A 23,712-nucleotide genomic window follows, 5' to 3' on the forward strand; every position below is an offset into this window, starting at 1 on the left:
CAACAAATTCTAGTATGCAAAAACAGAGCGATTTACAAAATAAAAAAATGCAATATTTTGCAAGCACTTGCAAGTTTAGCTCTCAAATTCATGAAAACATCTTAATGACATATATATATATATATATATATATATATATATATATATTATATATATATATATATATATATATATATATATATATATAAAGGGAATGTAGGCTACATATAATGACATGTAACAAATTAAATGTGGATTTTCCACCATTATCTCAAGTATTTGTCTTTGATATAAAATTTGTGTAGGATACAGTTATCAAATCGGGGAAAAAATCACATTAAAAAGTATGCTAGTTTTGCCTTCGGTCTGCGTGTAGACTGGATTTGCTGAATCTAGATGAGACCCAGTGGAAACAAACAGGTTTAAAGGCAGACTTGTTTTGGAGTCATTTGCTTCCCCCAGTCTCTTTGAAAATAGCAGTATTGATGTTATAATGTCCACTAGCGTGTCAAGGATGTCACACGACAGGCCAAACATTTCCTGCTGGCTCTCCCTGCCTCTGAGAAGTTCTAGCTCATCTCCATCTCCTGTGCAGCTGATGATTTAAGAGGAACAGAATCAAAGCCATCTGATGTTCTCTGTAAAAGCACAGAATTGTATTAAGAAAACATAAAGTCTTTTATTTCTCTGGAATATAGTTTTAACATTAAAACATGCACATAGTGTATATCAAGAATATCTATAGAGGTTGTTTTACATCTAAAATTAAGTCTGTCTTGTGACCTCCTCACCTCTCTGGAAAATGACTTAATCTTGGTGAAGAAAGATTTTTTGGAGAGGTAGATGAGGTCATCCTCTGCATCTTCTCCCTCCATGATGGCACAGCTATCTGCGGCTGGAAGATCACACTCCTTATCTCCTGCGGTCATCATTAGCTTAGAGTACTTATACTGCAGCCTAAAGAGAGGGCATGAATACTCTTATACATTTTACCTATTAATGTAGGTTCAAACAGCTCAAATATGCATTTTTATCAAGGACTACACTGTAAAAAAGTACATAAAAATAGGACATAATGTACTTTATAAATATGAAGGAATTTTCTGTATTGTTTTTTTTTTTTTACAGGTATTTTACCTGTATTTTGAATTCCACATTGCATTAGTTTGTTTTAAGGGTTAACAGAAATTTCCATAAAATTACTGGATAATGTACTGGCAGAAAATTACCAGTACATTTTGCGTTTTTATTTTTTACAGTGTAGACTTAAGCTTTGTCCATGAAACCAGGGGATGATGTTGCAAGAGAGAGGGAAATTTAGTTGAAAAGATTATGAGGGAATCAAATGAAAATCATTTTGATTTTCATTAGATCCAATTAAACCTGGATCATTTCACATGTGCGCTGCTTAGTTTTCCACTTCAAAGATTCTGTTATTGGATGTTTTGTTTTTTTTTGGTAGATAATATATTACATTTCACTTTTGGTAATAGACTCTCACTTGCGTGTCCTTTTCCAGAAGTAGCAGATCATTGTAATGAGCAAAGCAGCAGCCACAGTTCCAATGGAGACGCCAAACTTCAGCCAGAAGTCCAGTGTCACACAGGCACTAATCCGCTGAGAAGGCAGCGACACCCCGCCTGTGCACCTCAGAGGTTGCTGCCACACATAGGTAGTCCTCTGAGACAAACAAACACATTTTAGCTGCAAGTCGTCTAAGTGTTCCTAAATAAACAGGATTGTTCTAAAGCAGGGGTTCCCAATTCCAGTCCTTGCGCCTCCCTGCTCTGCATAAGTCTGTATAAGTGCGTCTCAATTAGCTCCCTAGTTCAGCAGTAAAGGCACTGATCAGGCAGTTGGCTATTTTAGACAAGTAATGAACATGATATAGCTAACAGTTATGCTGTATTTATCATAATTTACTATAAAATAACAAATATCTATGCTTCTGTTGTAAACTGATAAATGCATGTTGTGATGTTTACAGTTTTTCTCAGTCGCTTTGATACATGTCTCAGATCAGAATTGAAATTCTCAAAACTACCTGTTCAATTCTCACATCATTGTGTCACTTGTGCACATCAAAAAAGCAGTTTCTCATTTCTTCGAACAAGTTGCAAATGCTTTAGTACATCCCTGCAAATGATTATGTCCAATTCTCTGTTGTTACCTACATTATCAGTTGCTTATGTCATGTCGATCAAAATGTATTATATTGGGTCTCTGTTGAATAGTCTCACCCCCCACAGCATTTAGGCACAAGCTCATAGTATCAAGCTCAAACTCTTTACATGCAAAATGGTTGAACAAGTTATCATATGTCAAGCATATTTCTGTACTTTCTATATTTCCATTAGACTTTTTTTCTAAATCAGTTATTCAGTGCTGTATTTTAATTTCTGTATCTCAATGACATGTTCTGTCAATAAAATACAGTACAAAGAGTAAGAGTGTAAATTTGAATATTTTCCATTCTCTTGCAATTACACTCACACATACACAAAGATGTAACTTACAATTGACAACAATTGTCATCAAAACTTTAGCCATAGTTTCAAACAGAACATCCTTCCAGAGTAAACTGTTATATTGACAACATGACTAAACAATCTGACTGTCTTATCCGTACACAATGACACAAGGACTTGTCATTCTGATGGCCCTGACATGTTCATTGACACAGATATTTACTTTTGAGAGATGAACTAAGGATTTTGAGTAAGAGGCTGGCTTTTGCAGTTTATCCATGGTGTTTTGCTATTTGTACAAATTGTTTTGAGAAATGCACTTACTGTTTTGCAAATTGTGAGTTTGAATCGAGAAATGTACCAAAGCGACTGAGAAAAACTGTAATATGACAATACATGTAATTTGGTTATATTATATGTCTTTTTATCTGTCCTGTAATCATGATAGCCATTTGCAACTATGAACAGCCGCATACAAACACACCTCCTTCCGATTAGGATCTTAAAATGGCAAAATGACCTCAAGTCCACTTCGCAGCACACTTACGGTTGTCTGAAAGCCTGAACTTCAGCTGAACGTGTCAGATAAGAGAGACATACAAAATGTGCAGAACAGAGAGGTTACAAGGACTCGAATTGGGAACCTCTGGTTTTTTGTTTTATTCAGTCACTGTATCATGATGTAAGTTGACGTACCTGAATTCCTTGGATACAAGCACTCACAATCTCCTTATAGTCCCTCTCAGAGCAGAGAGGACAGGCATGCTGGGATCGCCACAGGAAATGGAAGGAGCAGCCGTCGCAGGTGCCCTCTGAGCACTTACTATACCAAAAGACAAGCAATAAAGAGTGATATTCCTCCATCCTCTGTTGTTTCTGAGTTGAATTACATATGCGCAAAACTTGTACTTGTACTCATACAGTATTCACCATACACTTTCAAACCAGTGTCTTGCTTGGTCTTAATTTTTTCATTCAAATAGCCCCAAATATAGGAGACAATTCTAAATCATTTTTTGTCTGATAAACGGTTATCCAGGTTTATCAGGTTTTCTGTGCTTGTTTGTAAGGCTGTACAATTTGGTCAACATTTTCATTATGATTATTATCATTATTATTACTAATATTATTTCAAATAAATAAGAAATATTACTACTGTAATATTGCCACTAAAAAAGTATGAAAAATAATTTAATAATTTATTTTACAGTACAACTGTAAAAATACAATATTTCTTAATATTCGAACGTTAAACCGCCTGTAATGTTTAGCGCAGGGATGAGGGAATCTGTATGAAGAAGATGAAGAGAACAATCCACCAGGTAAACTAAAAAGTGACAGATTTGTAAAATAATCGAAAGAGTATTTATACAAAGGATAATAAAGAGCAAAACTAGAACATTATTAGTAACTAAAGAAAGAATTAGAAACCCTGACAACCATGAAAAAATGAACTAAACACAGGAACTAAGAATACAGGAACCATTGTGTGAAATGAAAATTAAAATATAAGTATTTGAACAAATATTAACTAGATGTGACACCATCAAGCTTTTATTTTGGCAGAAAACCACAGGGAGCACATAAAGCTCTTCTGTTGACAACAGCTGGTTTAAAAAAGCTTTTCATTATAAGTTTTAGAAGATGGTTGTCACATATTGCGTCCCTAAATGTATGTTGTAAGTGAGCCAAACTCAGTACACTGTAAAAAAAATATGTTCAATAAGTTATGACAACATATGTTTTTACATTGTTTTAACTCATCAAAATAAGTTAAGAAATGTTAAACTTCTTTTTATTTGTTATACAAACTGTAACTCATTTTTTAAAGTCAGTTTAACATAATTTTAGTTGAAATAACTTAAACATCCAAGTCGATTGTACTGCAAAAGTTCCAAAATTTGCCTTTTTTTTACAGTGTATGCAGAGATGAGATCATTCAGTGGCAACATTTACTGTGAACCAAGTCGCTCAGAGAAACTACAGGCTTTGTGATTTGATCGTGCAGCCCAACCTAAAAGCAAATGCTATTTTCATTTTGTACCTTGGTAGGGAAACGTGATCCTTCAGTGTCACAGTGGGATCACATCGGAGCCTAATGGAGGTTGATCTTCCGTTTTTACATGCTTGCGTAGTTTCTCTAGATCTGTTGACACCATTAATGAGAAGAACAAAATCAACTGAGATACTGGGGTCAACAAGTGTTTGTGAACACAGTAAAATCTTTAGAATAAAAAAAGTACATATCACTGAAAGCAAGTAGCCTACTCACCTGTAGTAGAATATGACATCCGGGAGCTCCGACTCAACAGGAAAGTTGCCGCCCAATGACGAGATGTCATCAAGTTTGGAGTCAGTGGTCACTCCTGTGTATGAAACGTTTTGCATCTGGTGAATTCTTATAACCTGCTGGAATGGGTTTATTTGAAAGAGATTTCAAAGCAGTGCTAGCACTCACCAATTAAAGTGTCTCCAATACTGAAGGGCTGAGAGGACACAACACTCTGCCCCCTGATCTCAGAAGGCACTATAGTGGACTGACAGATATAGCCTTTTACATCCCTCTTGCTTTCAGTCACATTCTCCACACAGGATGCAAGAGCCCTGTTCTATACAAGAGACAAACTTTATTGTGTGAGTCTAAGCTTTTACTACTCAGACTTCACGTCATACGTCAGTTTCAAACGTCATCTGGTCTAATGTATTCTCTTACTTCTGTTCCACACAGTGCCACATTGAAATGGTGTGTATATTGCAGCCCTTTACTGGTGAAGCGTGGGCTGCTCTGGAAGCCTGTGACGCTTGCCAGCGGAGAGAAATCATAATGCAAGGTCTCTCCTTTATGATGCAGTGCTAATGTACAGTCATTAATGCACGCAGAACGGCCCTGTGGACAGAGAAAGCAAAAGTACGTAAAGAGAACTGGATGGATATATAAAATATTTGATAAGTGCACAAGCTGTCATTATACCTATCATTATAAGGAAAGTATAGAAAAAATATGCATGCATAAAATATACTAATTCAATTTAATTATTATTAACAAGAATGTTTTTATTTTAAAATATTACAGTATATTGTAAATTGTTTCATTACTCCATAATATTTTTGAAGAATTTGTATGAATTATTTCACTTTAGTAAGTATGCATGCGAGTAAGAACATTTCATTTTATGACAAACATTCTTCCGTATGACTAGGACTTAAAAGCAGCAAAAAAAAAAGTACAGTGTATTAATCAGAAATTATATATTTATAGATATATATCAAGTGGTTTGGATGAATATTATGGTTATTGGGTGGTTGTGCAGCAGTGCTTCATATAGTTTGTATGTTTTCTCTTCACCAGAGTTTGGATTGACTGACCCTCATACTCATGGTATGGTCACCTAAATAATAATTATTATTATTATTTATATAAATATGATATGAATGATTGCCTATTCTACATCGATCAATGCCTTCAATATCCTAATTTATTGTAGTATATTTATTAATTTCCCCAAAATTATAAATTTACATGGTTACATTTTACAAACTGTGCAGTTTTTTAACCACAGACATAAGACATAAGTTTTTGTTATTAACGGTTTACTGAAACCTATTGACCAGCTATTGACTGACAACAGTGCCACCTACTGGCCGGAACAGTAATGTTTTCAGCTGGCCATCTGAATGCCTGACACAACGGTCGCACAACGCAAACAGTTTAATGGCTGTGTGTGTGTGTGTGTGTGTGTGTGTGTGTGTGTGTGTGTGTGTGTGTGTGTGTGTGTGTGTGTGTGTGTGTGTGTGTGTGTGTGTGTGTGTGTGTGTGTGTGTGTGTGTGTGTGTGTGTGTGGATAGAAAGACAGACAGACAGAAGATAGACCGACAGACAGACAGACAGACAGACAGACAGACAGACAGACAGACAGACAGACAGACAGACAGACAGACAGATAGACAGATAGATAGATAGATAGATAGATAGATAGATAGATAGATAGATAGATAGATAGATAGATAGATAGATAGATAGATAGATAGATAGATAGATAGATAGATAATCATAAGAAGTAGCCTACTTACTTCATTACTGTAAGTATTGGGTCCACACGGTATGCAGGCTTCTTTTCCGACAGGCTGCTCTGGCCTGACAATGGTATTTGAGGGACAGCTTTTACAGACTCCAGTGCCGCTCAGCATGTAGTGTCCAGGAGAGCAGGGCACGCAGGCGGAGTCAGTGTCATCAAGAGCCAGAGCACACTGTCGGCATTCTGAAGCCACACCCCCAATCACATTAGTGAGGTGAACGGAGTAGATCTTAGCAAAGTCAGAGCTATATTCATTTTCCTGTAACACAGACACACAATTCTAGATTAAACAAAAACTTTTGGAGTAAAATATTGGTTACTTAACCTTAAAAAATGTATTACAAATAAAACAATAAAAATAAAAAATTGTAAGATTTATCCTCACCATGCTGAAGGCCCCAGTGCGCTGAAAACCCCAGGTGAAGCTAACAGTATTGTTGCTTTTAATAAGATAAGAGTAGGACTGCTTTCCTATAGTGCCTGACCAACTCTCCACAATCATATTATTCCTTTCATTTTGCCCCTGAGGAGAAATGTATAAATATTTGAGACATTAAAACTTTAAAAGATAAGGCAAAAATATTATAACAAATATATTATAGGCAATTTAAAAGGTCAATAGATTTCTTTTTTAATAAACTACATTTTATTTAGCAACAAGGGTGTATTAAATTGATCAAAAGTGACTGTAAAGACATTGTTACAAAAGTTTTCTGTTTCAAATAAATATAAAATAAATAAAAAATCCCCACAAAAATATTAAACATTTTGATTGCTAATAATTACCAAATCAGCATATTTTAATGTTTCTGCTGAAAATGTATATATATACATAATGTATATGTATATATACTATATATATACCCAAGGACCCAAGGACCCAATATATATATAATCACTCATCAATTCTCTGTGGCTCCCTCCGATCGCCACCAGAGGGCACTCCCACCCAAATACTAATCCTCACTCTGGACTTCATTACCCATAATCCTTTGCCCTGTTCATCAGCCATCATTGTTTACACCTGTGTGTCATTAGCCACATCACCTCAGCCTATACAAACCATGTTCACTGTAAGTGTAAAGGCTGCAACACACTCCGCAAGAACAGAGAGAAAAGTTCTCACTCCCAGGGCTGCGAGAACAAAATGACGTCACGTTATTCTCGCAGCCCTGGTTTGGGAGTTCTCGCAGCTTGTTCTCGACACATCGCCTGAGCTGAACTTTTTTCTTGTGGGTGTCCGAGAACTATTGTGTGATTGGTCAGAGATTTGAAGTGGGCGTGGTTAATGTGAAGAAACGTAGATGATCGGCACCTGCTTTTCTCGTGAAGTATGAATGTACTGGCCAAAACGAACTTTGTTCTTGTTCTTGCCACCTCAAGAAAATGAACAAATTTCTTTTGTTCTTGCAGAGTATGTTATCTTAACACTACTATCATCGGTGGCTTAACACTACAATTCTGAGCGTTCCCGCATGTTTCGTGTCTCTTGGTTTTGGATCACTTGCCTGTTTCTGGACTACTCTCTTGCCTACGTTTCCTGCCTTGCTGTGTTTGTTTGTTTGTTTGGACTGCCTGCATGTATTTTGACCTTGCCTGTACTCTGGACTTCGATTGTGTACTGCTGTCTTAATAAAATTGCATTTCGATCCGCAATCTGTTGACAGCTCTGGAAAAAATTAAGAGAACCATTTAACATTGAGAAATCCATGTTAAGTGGTCGCTTAATTTTTTCCAGAGCTGTATATATCATATGAGACTCATCATATTTTATCATAAAAGAACCCAAACATATATGGTAGTATTTTTAACAATAAAAGACAAAAGCTTATATATTAGATACAAAAGGATATGAGCTACAGTAAATATGTTGTTAGAAACAAAAAAAAAATCTAATGTTGTTCAAGTGTAAACTTTATATAAACAATGGTCAAACTCACTGCCATGAAATACAGTTTACAGTCAGCTGTACACTTCGTTTCAAACACAAATGTAATTCTGGAAAGCGCGACTCTCTCTTTATCTTCACTCAGGGAATGAGGCTGGCTGAAAAAAGGAAAGAACAAAATGACATAATAGAGTACATTATTAACCCAGGATTTATGTCTCTCTCTGGTATTAGTAATGCTGATGCTTCATTTAACATTTTGAGATCATTAATAAGATGCAGTTGCTGTTTGTTAACATAGGAGAGCAGTGTTTCCTCACCTGTATCCAGGAACTGTGAGCGTCAGCAGCATGTAATCAGAGTCCTGATCGCTTGGTGTGGTGTAGATGTACTCGCCCGCAACCTCCCAGCCTGATACAACAAAATCCCCATTACATCAACAATGGCAAAACAAGTCTGTCTAACTAAAACTATATCCCGCCATCGGTGGCTCACTCAAAATGTACCTGTGCTCCTCTCAGTGCTGCTGTATTCTGAGCTAAAGACCGAACTCCTCATGTTGCTGGGCATCTTGTTCCACCATTTATACTCAAAACCCACAACTGGTTCTGTTCCAGCTGGACACTCCGAACATTCTGAACACATGTGACACAGTTGATTATTTCTAATAGTGAATTTTGTTATTTATGCACTGAAATAATAGCCTATTCTAAAGCACACATTTAATGTGACCTACAAATGTTAAGTTGTCATCTAGAGATATAACACTAATGCATGTGCTGTCACGGGTGAGAATGAAAATTCATTTTGGCTGTGTCTCTCTACCTGTCCCATTTGAGTAGAAGCCATGTGGGCAGGGTTCACAGGAGGAGGTGTTGCTGGAGAAGAATCCTGGATTGCATGGAGGACAGGCCACCATCTCCCCTGAGGCCGGGAGCTTCACTGCCTCCTTCACACTCTCACTGCAGATCTTGGGCTCGATCCACTTATACATCAGCTGCGTCTAAATACACACACACACACACACACACACACACACACACATGGAAAAACAGCCCGTTGTCAGCTGGAGATGATTTAACCAATGGACTCTTAGGTTGTGTTCACATATGGCAGATTTGATTAGATTAAAACAAACTTTGGTGCAATTGCTCTGTTAATGTGAACACTGCCATCAGAACCCTTTCAAACACACTCTGATACAGTTTGAATAAAATTTGAATGCAACACAGACCAAAAACAGGAAGAAAACTGTTGTTACATGATGTAACAAGATGCGACCCTAAAACGAAATGCTCAATCGTATCTGTTTTTTTTTCATTATAGGAGCTATGTTGCCAATTACATTTCAGCAGGTGTCGGAACTGCCGTCTCCTTGCAGTGATATCTTCAAATTCCTGGTGCTCTTTTGACTCTTTTACACATTTTATAAGCTTTTTGTGGGTTCTCAGCAGGTAAAAATATACAACAAGCACATTTAGCCCAGCACACAGCATTGTTTTGGATGTTTGGTATATTTGTCAAAAGATATTTTTTTGCTTTTGTATCTTTGGGCTTGATAAGGATGTATCATTTTTTGGTCTGGACCAAGAAGATAACTGAAGTACAAGTGTGGACACTTTAATGAATAAAATAAAATAAAATAATAAAGCATAGTACCTGACCACGGGAGTCACATGGTGTGTGAGTATAGAAGTAATCAGTCGCCTTGCAGGGCGGTCGCTGTAGACAGGTTCCAAAACCAATCCCTAGTAACACACACAGGCGAGAGGAAAACGCCAATGGCGTTAGGAAAAACACACACTCGTTTAGATAAAGTGATAAAACACAGTAGGCAAATTCCATAGCGTATAGGCACTGGGGCGTCCAGGTCATTTACATGAACATTTACTTGCATGTGGTTAAATTTAAATGCTTCATCACATCTATGCAGATTTAGGTAACGTTAAAAACTCTTCACAAGGCATTTGTGTGGTGACCACTAATCCTTAAAAATACATTTGGTCAAATGCTTTGTGAAATATGCATATACAAAAAATATATTTGGATATATATTTATATTTGAAAGGAATATTTGTCTTTAAAATAAAACAGTTTTGATAGCTGAGAATGAATAGAGGAGTGTGAGCCCGTAAGACCTCCGTTCATCTTCGGAACACAAATGAAGATATTTTAGTTGAAATCCCATGGCTCAAAAGGGCCTCTGTTGACACCAATGTCATTTCCTCTCTCAAGACCAATAAAAGGCACTAAAGACGTTGTTTAAAATACATCTCACTACAGTGGCTCTACAATCATTTCATAAAGCTACGAGAATAGAATCATTCTTTTTCATTCATCAATGCATGATTCGGATCGCCAAAGTCACTTGATTTCAGCAGTTTGGCGGTTTGACACGCGATCTGAATCACGATCGATACGCTTATTGATAACACTCGGAGGATTCCGGAAGCAGTGTTTTGAAATCGGCCATCTCTTTATAAGTCTATATTCAGTTGTTTATTCCCCCCCACAAAAACTATTCTCGTCGCTTCATAAAATGATTGTAGAGCTACTGTAGTGAGATGGATTTTAAACTACGTCTTTAGTGCCTTTTATTGGTCTTAAGAGAGGAAATGACATTGGTGTCAATGAAAGCCTTTCTGAGCCATCGGATTTCAACAGAAATATCTTCATCTGTGTTCTTAAGATGAACGGAGGTCTGACGGGTGTCGAACGACATGAGGGTGAGTAATTAATGACCGAATTTTCATTTTTGGGTGAACTAACACTTTAAGCCCTTTTAATATTTTTTTCTTTGTTTTAATTAATACAATTCATTTAAAATGTTATTAATTATAAAATACAGGCTAACAAACATCAGGATCATTGCAAGTAGCCTATACTGTAAATATTCCACTTACACAAAACATCCACACATATACTAACTATTAGCAAAGATGAAGATGAAAAGACACAAACAACAGCAGATGCTGACCCTGATGACCAACCTGCATTAACGTTCATGGTCATTTGGCTTTAAAAATGCTGAGACACACCTGAATATTTGTCTGCCTCACAGGGTTGACACGCAGTGGCTCCCTTATTAGAGTATGAATTAGCAGCACATGGGATACAGCGGGCAGCCCCTGGTTTATCACTATAGGTACCAGGTTTACAGTGAAAACACTCAGATGTATATGAGACCCCTGAGAGAAAAAAAGGTCAATTGTTATTTAAAAAATAAAAAACTTTCATGCATTTAAAAGGTATTCCCAACATACCATCTTTATTTGAGGTAGTACGCAAATAATTGTGATGGATAAATACCTGAGATGCTAATGTTCTTCAGTAGAACCGGTTTGGCAGTGTTGGCAGCCAAAGTGAAACCCGTTGTTCTCCAGTACAAGACATTGTTACCGCTGCTCAGATCTACCTGGTTAGGTTACAGTGAAAAGAAAAGGTTTTGAGGCCTGCGCTTTCTACATATGCTTTTAGATGATATACAAAGACATACATAATGATAATCCCAATCACTTTCAGATATCCTCATCCAGCGACGTTGAGATTCTGTAGACTGACACTGGTCATTCTGAACCTGTTAACACACTTATATTGTCATATCCCACATAACATTTTCAGGGTATATCACAAGAAACACATTTGTGGTTGTTATAAAAATGTATTATTGTTTATTACCTTTATATTGTCTATAATATGTTATCATTTTCCAAAAAATGCTGGAAAAAAACTGACCACATTGTATTTTTTGTTTTCCATAGTACTTACATAAAACTCAAAAAACATGTGGTTGTCTGGATAGAAGTACTGGAAGGACACAGATCCAGGCTTCTTCAAACTCACAGCATAGGAAAGAGTTGAAGTGCATTCATCTGTGTTAGAGGCAACATAGTCACCTTTCGGGATCCATGTTGAGCTGCACAAATGCAAGAGACACATACAAATGGGTTCCGGTGAAAGCAAATTTCCACAAATGTCTGTTCTTCAACTTTAAATTCAAATAACTCAAGGTCCTGAGTCGCCAAGCATTTTTACATTTACTATTAAACATTATGTGCATGCAATTACAGTTAAGCGAATGTTGAATGGCTCAACCATCCACTTGACCTTGAATTTTGAGCACTAGCATCCTTATGCATTTTCTGAATGCGGTAATTCTCATTTTACATATGAGTCACTTACTTAGAGCAATTTGTGTACATGTCTCCATTGTTCATATTGATGCCATGGCTGATAAAGCCAATGGGCAAACTGTCCCACTCATCGAAGGCAACACCGGTCCCAAAAGAATAGGTCCCAGCTACGCATTTCTGACACTCTTGAGTCCTCATGTCCAGAAATTCACCATCATTACAGGTGAATGCTGACAAAAGAGAAAGAAAAAGATTTTAATGGCTTTATAGATTTAAAAACCCATCCAACTGTAATATAGCATGCTATAGTATAGACAGTTTCATTGGAAATTTGTATCTTGTAGTGTGTGTGTGTATGTGTGTGTGTGGGAGGGAGGGGGGCATGTTTTTGTGAAATATGAGGACACAAATGTGTATAATGACATGGGTATGACCTAGGTATTACAAGGAGAGGGTGAAATATGAGGACATTGGCCATGTCCCCACTTTTTAAAATGCTTATAAATCATATAGGATGAGTTTTTTTAGAAAGTAAAAATGCAGAATGTTTCCTGTGATGGGCAGGTTTAAGGGGTAGGGGCAGTGTAAGGGGATAGAAAATACGGTTTGCACAGTATAAAAACCATATGGAATGTCCCCATTTGTCACACAACAAAGTGTGTGTGTGTGTGTGTGTGTGTGTGCGTGCGTGCGTGCGTGCGTGCGTGTGTGTGTGTGCATGTGCGTGCGTGCTGTAGGTACTCACTGCATTGGGTGCCTTTGACTGGATCAGGAAGGCCAGTGCAAGTCTCTGGCTTGTTGGGTATCGCTACTCTCCATCGAGAGCCCAAAACATCACAGTCTGTGTACTCAAAATGGTAATCAGACTGCAAAATAATGAGGCATAAAATAAAACTGTATTAAATGTCTTTCAGTTCAATTCAGTTTGAAAATAGATCCACAGAAAAAAAAAAATCCCATATTTGACTGAGTTAATATATTTGTTGGCACATAGACGACTTTAGAGATTGTCAATAAGATTGTCTAAGTCAGTAATGAGGTGTTTATGTAAGAAAATCATGCAGGCATCAAGTTACTATCGGGGGGGGGGGGGGGGGGTTATATCGTTCTATAAAACGATAAAGAAGCCGACACTAAACGTTTAAAAGTTGGGTACTCTCCAAATAAATACATAACATATGTGGGCATTACATGATTTAATTATTTTAAAGTTGAACCTGTATACTATCATAAAGCTTCAGTCCATTACAATGTAATAAAACAAATGCTGCAACAGCAGGCAATATTAATACTGCAGTGCTCAAAAATCTGTATTGTTTTTAGGCCATTTCAGCGCAATTGATAGCCGAGAAACTAAACTTTTCACTTTGTGCTTTATAGAAATACAAATTTGTTGCCACTGAGGAAACCAACTCTCTGATGTTGTAGTTACTAACAGCTTGCATTTAATCTGGATTATACATCTTTTCAAAATACTGTGTCAGATCAATATTTGCACTGTAGGCGGATCCACCCACTAGCGATCAGCTTCAAGGATGTCTTCATATCCTTGTCTAAATAAACAGTCTTTAACAGGTACTATTTAGTCACCATTGTGGGAAGAGGGAAATAAAACCTTGAGTTAATAAACCGTTAACACCTCCAAACATTGTTTATACATTTATCCTAATTTGACTTAACAAAACAATCTTCTATGGAATACTTAAATGCTTAAAGGTGTGGTTTAAATGAAACAATTATTTAGACTTGAAATGGTTTGTGTTGACAGCTAGCTCCCCCAAAGACAGGCAGCTGGCAAGAATCATGAACCTAAATTAACCTAAATGGCACCTGAGGTAACTGCAGATACTTCACAGAGCAAATCAGAATAACCCGTGTGGAATGAAACCAGATTAATAGTTAACAAAACCTCAACGTAACGACTGGTAGCACTTCCTGTGTGTTTTGTGTTAGTTCAGCTAGGTTGTGTTTAGTGAGGAGAAAGAAAGGTTGTTCTAAACAGGCAGTCCACATCAAAATCTCCACATCCATATAAATGATGAAACCAAATAACCAAGGCAACAGAACGGAGTGACATTTGTTTCTATGGTGTCTTGTAGGGGTCAGATTACCTGATGAATCTCTTACTCCCACAGAAAACATTTGCTGTCTGTTTTGTTGTTTTTTTACAAGGTCATTGGCAAGTTATATTTTAATTTATATTTGCAATTATAATAACAAAATTAGACAATAATAGCTTTTCTACTGTCGGTCCAAATGGCTATCTCATTGCATAACCGTTCCATTCCAGGGAACCAAACTGGGCCAGCTGGTACAGTTACAGTTTCATTTTCCACTGTACCAGGCTCAAGTGGAAATACAACTGGAACTATTCCTTACCATTTTAAGAAACATTCGGCCCAATGGTGGGAAAGCGGATAATGTTGTTTTGCGTACACACACACACACACACACACACACACACACACACACACACACACATATATATATATATATATATATATATACAGTATTTATTGATAAGCATGTAATGTATTGGTGTACTAGATCTGCTGTTGCTGCATGAGAGAGGATACAGCTGAAAAAGCATGAATACGGTGAAGAGAATTCAAGCTACTGCAAGGAGAATCGCCTATCAGATCTAGGCAGGTGGCGCTGGGGAAGGTGTAGGGCTAGGAAAAATCCCATGCATTGCAATGAGTTGATTCGGTTCGAGACTGAAATAACCAATTAAAGGCAGGTTGACCATTTAAAAAACAACAAAATAATTAAGAGCTTGAAAGGCCGGATTTCTGTCATGTTGTGGTTAAATCTGCATCTGGTCATGTTCTGAGCAAGTAAGTTTAATTATTTATTTATCAGTGTGTCTAGCACATACTTTTGTTTCACTGCCAATACAAAAAACAAAACAAAAAAGACTGGTATGCTATATCAAAACATATATACAAACAGCAATACAGCAATTTGTGGCCTGACCATAACAGCAGATGTCCTTTTCACGCAGCTCTCTAAGGCAATGGGGAAGCTTATCTGGACTTGATAAGGTAATGTGTGACGTGACCCATTTCCATGAATATGCTCATGCTTATTCAAACATGATTATTATATCTTGAGAAAATCAAGATATCCATATCCTGATCAGAAAGGAAGCAATACTGAAAGTTGATACTGATGCATGGCAAGTTTTTTATTTACTAAGAAAACATTCAGCCCACGTTCCGTATTATTTGTTTTATTAACTGACATATTAACTGATATACCCCCCCCCCCCCATTTGTTTCTGAACATTCTAATATTTTGTATGTTTTTTGTTTGTTTTTGTAAAGTGGCACGATGTGAAACAAAAGATGCATTGTGTGATGATCAACGTACAGTAGGCTACCTACACATGTGAGCAAACAGGTGCCTTTCAGTTTCTGATCTGGGGAAAAACTATGTTGAGTGTATTTATATAGAAAAAATACTGGCCTAGTCATTCAGTCCTGTATGATAATGTTTGGTGTTTAATCAATATTTCATCAGAAACAGCATTAGCTCACAAATGTGCTATTCTGTCGATATGAGTTCAGCAAACTAGCCTGTCTGTCAATAAGTAGCAAGTCTGTCAAATAAACAGCAAATTGATAAAACATGTATAGGACAAAACACATTTTAACGTTGCAGTCGAAAAAATATGTATAACGCACAATAATGTATGATCAATTACCTCTTTGCAGCTTGGTAATTCCGCTGTCGCCGTTAAAAGTAGTAAGTGGAGCAAAAATATGACAGAAACGCTTTGCGTTCCAGAAGTGAAAAGCACATGGATTAAAAAACATAGCTGTTTTCGAATTATATGTTCCCTTCAGGCAAGACTTGCAACAGAACAGACGTGTTAATATTGCTGCGCTTTTATCCCGACACTGTTTGCACAGCTAAGCGTGTAACGCGCTCAGCTCTCCTATTGGTCAGACTCTTTGGGATGGAGTCCCGAATGTAAACGTGTCCGTCTTGTATCTAAAAAGGTGAATATTAAGAATCAGAAAAGATAGCACCCAATAATCCCTGTGCTTTAACGAGCAAAGAGTCAATAGCAAAATTAGACAATTCTGATATTATTTTTTATTTCCAATCTGTTATTTAAACGTTGATATAGTTATTTAATGCTGATATAACCAGCAGAAGACACAGCCGTTTTTTTTCACACTTGCACAGGTGGGGCATGGTGAAGATTCAGAATTCTTTTATGAATTCTATAAGAAATGAGAAAAAAATTGAAAAAAGACTGAGAGTCTATGTTCATAAATGATTATGATGTTTTGAATCGTGCTGTAGGCTATGTGTTTTGCGGTTTGTAGGCCTATACACGATTTAGTTTATTTTTAGCTAATTATTTAAAAAATATATATATATATATATATATATTATATATATATATATATATATATATATATATATATATATATACACACACACACACACACACACACACACATACATAAAGTTAATAATTGCATTTTATTGACAAAATATTTTAGTTCATCTTGGATATTTTGATTGGATTGTTTCGGGTAACATTTTAAACGGTCACATGGTCATGTTGCAATTCTTTCGGTGTAAATCAAGACAAAAAAATAGGCTACTCTTATAACCCCAAGTGGATTTACACTAACTGAGAAAGTCAAAGCGTAACTATTTGTGCACCGCTCACCCCCCACATAATTTTACGCATAGCAAACTAGCACACATATATATGTATGTGTGCTACTGTAAAATTTTAGCTAGCAATAACCAGTAAATCAACTGTTAAAATAAGCTTATACACAAATCCTCAAGCATATCATTTATTTACGCCTCGCGCTGTGTGGTGCAACAGAAACTACGGTCACAGTTGGTTTCTAGGCAACGGTGGGAGGGACGGACAACAAAGTTGGAAGTCAAAAAAAATCCCAAACCATCGAGCTGTGTTACGCATTCCATAACTGGATACAGTGGAAATATGCCACAAGAACGAGATCCGTTTCCATTCCCGCGCTATGAGAACGACTATACATACACAAGGAATAAAGCAATTCAGGTAATTACAAATAATAAAATTGCCCCATAAGTTTGCATAGTTCGTATAACTTAACGTTACCTGTTTGTTTGTTTAGGCATAACTTACTCAACATTCTTATTCACATTTCTCAACTTTTTACCTCATTGATCAGAAATTGGCATATGACAAGCCAACCCATCTCGCACAAAATGATGAACCCTGGAGGAGACTCTATAACACTACAACACAAGCCAGTTTTCATCGAAACGTCTTTCATTATGACGCTCCAGTGAGTTGATTTAACTATTTGAATTTACTTAATGTAACTAAAAATAAACACAAATTGTGTTTTTGAAATGCACTGATTCTGCAAAAACTTTGTTACAAGGCACCAAAGGACAGTCTGGACATTCATCTAAAATCGACCTATGACCATCATCTAGGACTATTTCAAAACAAAAATCAAACCGTGACGCAGAGGGATACTGTGGAATTGGATAATGCGTAAGGCCTGTGTACTGTATAAAAAATTAAAACGATCCTTTCGCATTTAAGAAACCTTTATTGGTACTTAAAAATGTCTTCATTTATTTCGTTTGAAGGCTTAGCGAGGTCTAAAGGTTTGATATGATATTTCACACAGGACACTGAAAAACAAAGAATCAGAAGAATCAGTGCGTGAGACCAACAACAAAGGAACTAAAGTGTGGGTTGACAGCCAGAAAGCGTCTATATACAGTATCAAAGGGTCAATAGGTAAGAATTAACATTCAATGAAATACTTTTTTGTTTTTTTAAATCAATACAATCATATAACCTTTTTTTTTTTTTTTTTTTTTTAGAGTCTCATCACACCGCTTCGACAAACCGAGGTTACTCACGAAAGCATGATGGCGGATTTTATTCTACGTAGAGCATTACAAATACAGCCTATTAAAAAAAATTACCACCTGTACCTGTATTTCTAGTTGGATGTTAAACATACATGTACTAAGGCTCGAAAAATAAAAGAAACACGCTGAAGACATGCTGGTGTGGTCTCTTCTTTAAATGGGGGGAGGGAGACACGTTTGGCATGCAGCTCCGCGAGGCTCACTGATCTCAGGGACTCGTTAGATGTTGTGGTGTGATCAGAATCGCTGTTATACTCAGTGAACAAAAAGGGGATATTGGACCAAGATCCAGAACCCGGCTTGCTCTAGTATATCTGATCGATTCATCATTTCTTACCACAGTTTTAACTGTGGATGCCCTGAGTGAAAAAGCCTCGCGATCATCGCAACAGAAGCTCACGAGTCGGTTACTATCATCTCTGTATCCGAGCAGGGCAACAACTCGGAAAAGATCAAATAAGATCACGGTGTAGATTTTTTTTAAGGTCTCATTCTCACACACATTCACAAAACACAAACATTCATGCACACAAACAACCACTCTCTCGCACTCGACCCACACACACGCGAACACACTCACTCAATGATCTCACGTCCTGTTTGACGTCAATATAAGTCTCCCTTTGGAATCATGGGAAACTTTTACACAACGCAAAAAAATGACAGTGCCCTCTTGTGGTCGGTGACATTTGATAAATATGAGGAAAATGTCTTATATGTTTTTATTAAATATTTTATATTAAATAATATTTACATAAATTAAGTGCATTTTGTAAATGAAACATGCAGGAATAAAATGAGACAGAAACTACGCAATTTAGACGAGATTAACCTGTTGGTTATTTTTGGTTTAAAAACAAACACCTGTTAATTTCATTTCGTCTTAATGAAGATCTAGAGATCAAGAGTCGATGTTTCCAAGGAAAGACGAGTTAAAATCAGCATTGGTGTCTGTCCACGGTAATTAGTTAATCTGGCATCCTGTGTGCCTCGTATAGGTAAAGGTTAATCTGGAATGGCGTAATGAGCTTGAACGCAATGTCTGCAACAAGTATCACTGAACATAAACAGAGCAACACAGTGAGTGAACTCTACAGTCCCGACACCAGCCGCACAATGCTGGACTTGAGCACAACAAAAAAGCAGTCAGCTGTGTGTGTTGAGGTGAGCGTTTACCTAGAACTGTAGAATGTCTTTTTAAATTGATTTGGTTTAAACCTCAGTGTTTCCTTCAAAGAGAAATTTAGTGTATCTGTATTTGCGTATCTGTGTATGTACAGGAGTGGGAATTAAATTTGGTGTCCAGTTACTCCTCCATAGTTTAAGTGGAACAACACTTGTAGTACTTTTTAATTCAGATAACTGTCCTCTGAAGTAGTGGGAAGCTGATATACACTGTTGGCTTCAATAGTTTTATGAAAGTACCTTTGACTCTGTGCTCTGTCTACTGTACCAATATTGATTGTTTCATGAATCAAAAGGCTTCTGGAGTTTGCTGTGCTAAATTAATAATGCAGAAGTTTTTACACTAAAGGTAAAATTTGCTCTGATTCCATGGCATCAAAGAGGAGCCTATCACAAGCTATTACATAATGGTGCCTGATCATGAGTTGTGTATTTCAGATAGTAGTCTGTCATTTTTGGTTTGGAAGTGTGTATCGGGCATGTGGCGGTGGGACATGGGTGTGGCTGTCTGACACTGACACACAAAAAATGACCCCTGAGTGTGGCACTGTAGGACCAGAGTAATCTGGTTTATCCCAGTCTATAAACGCCCTGCTCTGTGCCGGATGCCAATAGGCTTAATGTCTCATTCAGTGGTGGAGTTCTTTAGGTTTTTAAATGTTCCTGTAATTTAGTACAGTATGCCGAAAATTGAATAGACAACATTCATTAGCCAAATACATTACTGATTTATTTAATTACTGATAACGCTTCCATCTATAGGTTTTCATGTAACGATGCACTTGCAAAATGTAAAATTATTGCACGCTTTATCCAGGTTTGCATGTAACCTTTTAATATTACTGAAGAAACCCAGGTTGAACCTTTCCTCTGTCCTATTGGCTTAGGCGTTTTAATTTCAGAGTCTGTTTCAAAAGTCATGAGGTCAAAAATAATTTAAGGATACTTCAGTGTTGAGCTATGAATGGCCCTCTTTGCTCCATTCTTCTGTGTTAGTAAATCAAGCTAATGCGCATTAAAAGGCAGCGCATGTCATCTCAATTCCATTGAGCGGATTTGATTTTGTGCTAACCTTAGCTGGTGGATGGACATGTTAGCACTACGTTACTCCATTTTTAAACGACATACTAAATGTATTACGAAACTATGTTAATTTGGCTGAATTTACTTTTCCTGTGTACATTATTAATGTATTCATATTTTTATTTTATTTTTTTCAGCGGACAGGATTCAGACATCACAAAAAAGGTACATGCACTTGAGAGCACAGAGGACTATGCTCTGATTTGAATTTACATGACATCATATAAAAAGATTAAAACGTGTAGGCATAGGCTCTTACAGCACTGGAAAAAAGAGGAAACTGCACATTGTCCAATCTACTTAATCTTATTATTTGTGCGCTACGCAACAAAATTGTGTTTTTCTTCTAAACCTGATTTCTTTCGATTAATGTATTAATCCTCTAAAATGTGCAATCTACTAGATTACATTATTTGGGGTGAATGTGAACCAATTAAGTAGCCTACTCAAATGATTTTTGCTGAAACTGTAGTTCCCAGTGTGCTTTGCTTGGGACTTGACGAGAAGAGTAAAATTGATAAACGTAAGTTTTATTTTATGTGGGGGTCTGCTTGGGACAAAATTAGATAAGGGAGCGACTTTATATTGTTTAATTATGTTGAAATTATTAGAACCCTTTAAATTATACCATAGTGGAGAAGAGCGGAGCGATTGCCTGGGATGTGGACTGAGACAGCACATGTCATTATCATAGCTCTTGACATGTTCATTATGTGCTATTGCTAGCTAACAGAATGAAAGCTAGTTAATACAGATTTATAAGTCAATCAAGTGACCACAAAAATATACAAAAACAAAATAAGCTTGTGATTTGATTAAAAAGGCAGGGTCTTAAGCCCCCTGTGCACCACTGTTGTTAGGTATTCATATTAAGATCATTTTGAGACTACTCAAGTTACTTAAAAATTACTTTATTCTAAGATGTTGAAGTTATGTGACCAAATTGTTAGTTTAACTTAATTGATTCTGTAACCGCTGTATATGTTTAAATCCAACACATTTTTTGCTTTTCATACAAGCTAAAGCGTTTCAAAATCATATGATTTAATATCAATATAGGACAGTCTAAATGTTTCTTCTTTCTTTTAGAGCTCTACGTTTGTCATCCTCCTGTGTCCCAGCAGAGCACAGACAGCGGAGATGAGTTCATTCAGCTCAAGAAAGTGAATGGCTCACCCGGCGAGTGTCCCAGTCGCCAGAATCTCCATAAAGAGCTTCTGCTTGGCCATAAGAGGTGAAGAGAAACATCAAAATGAGGTTTACCTTTTATAAAATATTTGATTTATGTTGGTGTACTTCGTTTGCCAAAATGCCAAGAATAACAAACTTATGAGTTGGAATAAAATAAAGCTCTAAATCACATCAAACCTGCACAAATTCCTCTGAACAAGGTTTGCTATAATAAAGTGACCTTAAGACTACATTTTATTGTTCTCAGAGGGCTGTTGTTGGAGGAGAAACCAGAATTGCAGCGTGTTTTGCAGCAGAGGAGACTTGACCTGCACAGAGAGCAGGAACTTGCCCTCCGACCACCTTCTGACCTGGAACAGGAGCTCCGTAAGAGACAGCAGAAACTACAGGAGGTACTGACCGTTCCACGTCCACTTAAGTGATCGTTCATCCAAAAAATTAAACTTGCCCCATGATTTACTTGCCCTCAAGACATCTTGGGTGTATATGGCATTCTTCTTTCAGATGAATACAATAAGAGTTATATTAAATAATATCCTGGCTCTTCTAAGCTCTATGGCTGCAAATGGTGGCCTAAAAAAGTGCATCAATCCATTATAAAAGTTTTTTAATAGGGATTAATAAAGGCCTTTTGAAGTGAATTGATGGGTTTGTTAGAAAACTATCTGTATTTAACCTGTTATAAAGTAAAATATCTAGCTTCTGGCAAGACCGTCTTCTGTAATCAGTTCACCAAAAGCACAGCGTACGACACCGGATATAGCTTTATAAAGTTTTAAATATGGATATCTTTCTTCCACAAACCCATCGACTCCCTTCAAGAGGCCTTTATTTATCCCCCAGTGTTATATATTATCCCCCTGATAACTTTTTATAATGGATGCTTTTTGTTTGTTGTTGTTTTTTTTGTCCTTCAAGTTTTGGGTACTATCATACACTTAGGATGGCTTGAGGGTGAGTAAATTATCCCATAAATAATTTTTTGGGGGTGAACTAACCCTTTAATGTTCCTCATTACTGAGTTTTACCAGATGCTTAGCAGTATTTGTTATTGTCTTGGATGAATTGAATCACGTGGCAATGTGTTGAGTCGACCATTGCACTCCATGTTTTCCTCCCATCACAGAAGTTTCATATTTGAGCATTTTGTAAAGTTTACTGCTGTTTTAAATGTCTTTACAGTATGAGATGGAGGAACAAAGACGCTTGGAGGATGAGAGAAATATTCCAGAATTTGTACGAGTGAAAGAGAATCTGCGCCGCATACAGTTGACCGAACAAAACTGAAGAATATGTGGAGAATGCGCCTTGTAATTTTTACTACGTAATGTTTTCCTATAATAAGAATATTGATGTTATGAAATGAAATGGTGTACAGCTGTAATGCAGTTTATTAATGAGGCACTGTATTTAAGAGTTAACTTACTGTAAATTTGAGCCAAATTAAAGCTATTAATGTCTTGTGTAATATTACCTGGTGTTCCCCCCTTTTTTTCCATTACAAAAAGAATATAATACCCCTGTTCTGCAACTATGACTCTAATGTCATATTGGGCATACAAAGTTTGACAAGCAAGTGACAGACAACTGGCAAAAAGTAGACCTACTGTTGACTTTAAAGGGTACATAAAACAGTTTCTGTTACTCTTAAATACCTTTAGTACCATCCTTCATCTGACTCTTTAGTTTGATCATATTTATAAAAGTAAGCTACTCTGTACCGATTCTTTCTGAAACCAGCAATGCTTGTAGCTGTGTGCTGTGGTTGGAGCTAAAGGTTCACAGGGAAGCAATCGCAT

General features: G+C 36.8%; 3 protein-coding genes across 3 annotated transcripts; 2 read left to right on the forward strand and 1 right to left on the reverse strand.

The window, feature by feature from the left end:
- Positions 1-195: 195 nt before the first annotated feature.
- On the reverse strand, positions 196-16,380 carry elapor1 (endosome-lysosome associated apoptosis and autophagy regulator 1). Its single transcript, XM_067412670.1, has 22 exons — positions 16,251-16,380; positions 13,290-13,410; positions 12,594-12,774; positions 12,180-12,327; positions 11,908-11,988; positions 11,721-11,826; positions 11,450-11,599; positions 10,071-10,159; positions 9,237-9,414; positions 8,918-9,046; positions 8,732-8,822; positions 8,464-8,569; positions 6,909-7,046; positions 6,519-6,782; positions 5,161-5,334; positions 4,906-5,056; positions 4,720-4,813; positions 4,492-4,593; positions 3,144-3,270; positions 1,481-1,659; positions 771-936; positions 196-617 (listed from the first exon to the last, which is right to left on the reverse strand). Exons 3-22 carry the CDS (start codon positions 12,740-12,742, stop codon positions 549-551), a joined length of 2,691 nt encoding a protein of 896 aa, XP_067268771.1. The 5' UTR covers positions 12,743-12,774; positions 13,290-13,410; positions 16,251-16,380; the 3' UTR covers positions 196-548.
- A 743-nt stretch (positions 16,381-17,123) lies between these two features.
- cfap276 (cilia and flagella associated protein 276) lies at positions 17,124-19,041 on the forward strand. The gene is made up of 5 exons (XM_067412672.1): positions 17,124-17,600; positions 17,734-17,850; positions 17,950-18,065; positions 18,205-18,317; positions 18,404-19,041. The coding sequence occupies exons 1-5, from the start codon at positions 17,523-17,525 to the stop codon at positions 18,472-18,474; spliced, it is 495 nt and encodes a 164-aa protein (XP_067268773.1). The 5' UTR covers positions 17,124-17,522; the 3' UTR covers positions 18,475-19,041.
- Positions 19,042-19,355: 314 nt separating this feature from the next.
- zgc:195245 (uncharacterized protein LOC565483 homolog) lies at positions 19,356-23,386 on the forward strand. Its single transcript, XM_067412673.1, has 5 exons — positions 19,356-19,618; positions 20,860-20,887; positions 21,812-21,956; positions 22,161-22,305; positions 23,096-23,386. Exons 1-5 carry the CDS (start codon positions 19,478-19,480, stop codon positions 23,198-23,200), a joined length of 564 nt encoding a protein of 187 aa, XP_067268774.1. The 5' UTR covers positions 19,356-19,477; the 3' UTR covers positions 23,201-23,386.
- The last annotated feature ends 326 nt before the right edge of the window (positions 23,387-23,712 follow it).

The sequence above is a fragment of the Pseudorasbora parva genome, chromosome 13 (genome assembly GCF_024679245.1).
Source record: "Pseudorasbora parva isolate DD20220531a chromosome 13, ASM2467924v1, whole genome shotgun sequence".
NCBI classification, from domain to species: domain Eukaryota; kingdom Metazoa; phylum Chordata; class Actinopteri; order Cypriniformes; family Gobionidae; genus Pseudorasbora; species Pseudorasbora parva.

What these genes read in the sequence shown, in the direction of transcription:
- elapor1 (XM_067412670.1), bottom strand. Translation starts at nt 12,742, where the DNA reads ATGAGGACTCAAGAGTGTCAGAAATGCGTAGCTGGGACCTATTCTTTT. An exon ending in TGAGGCAGACAAATATTCAG is followed by an intron (nt 10,160 to 11,449) that starts GTGTGTCTCAGC and finishes GTGTGTTACTAG; the next exon opens with GGATTGGTTTTGGAACCTGT. An exon ending in CAGCACTGAGAGGAGCACAG is followed by an intron (nt 8,823 to 8,917) that starts GTACATTTTGAG and finishes TTGTTGTATCAG; the next exon opens with GCTGGGAGGTTGCGGGCGAG.
- cfap276 (XM_067412672.1), top strand. Translation starts at nt 17,523, where the DNA reads ATGCCACAAGAACGAGATCCGTTTCCATTCCCGCGCTATGAGAACGAC. An exon ending in TCTTTCATTATGACGCTCCA is followed by an intron (nt 17,851 to 17,949) that starts GTGAGTTGATTT and finishes CTTTGTTACAAG; the next exon opens with GCACCAAAGGACAGTCTGGA. An exon ending in CAGTATCAAAGGGTCAATAG is followed by an intron (nt 18,318 to 18,403) that starts GTAAGAATTAAC and finishes TTTTTTTTTTAG; the next exon opens with AGTCTCATCACACCGCTTCG.
- zgc:195245 (XM_067412673.1), top strand. Translation starts at nt 19,478, where the DNA reads ATGAGCTTGAACGCAATGTCTGCAACAAGTATCACTGAACATAAACAG. An exon ending in ATTCAGACATCACAAAAAAG is followed by an intron (nt 20,888 to 21,811) that starts GTACATGCACTT and finishes TCTTTCTTTTAG; the next exon opens with AGCTCTACGTTTGTCATCCT. An exon ending in CTTCTGCTTGGCCATAAGAG is followed by an intron (nt 21,957 to 22,160) that starts GTGAAGAGAAAC and finishes TATTGTTCTCAG; the next exon opens with AGGGCTGTTGTTGGAGGAGA.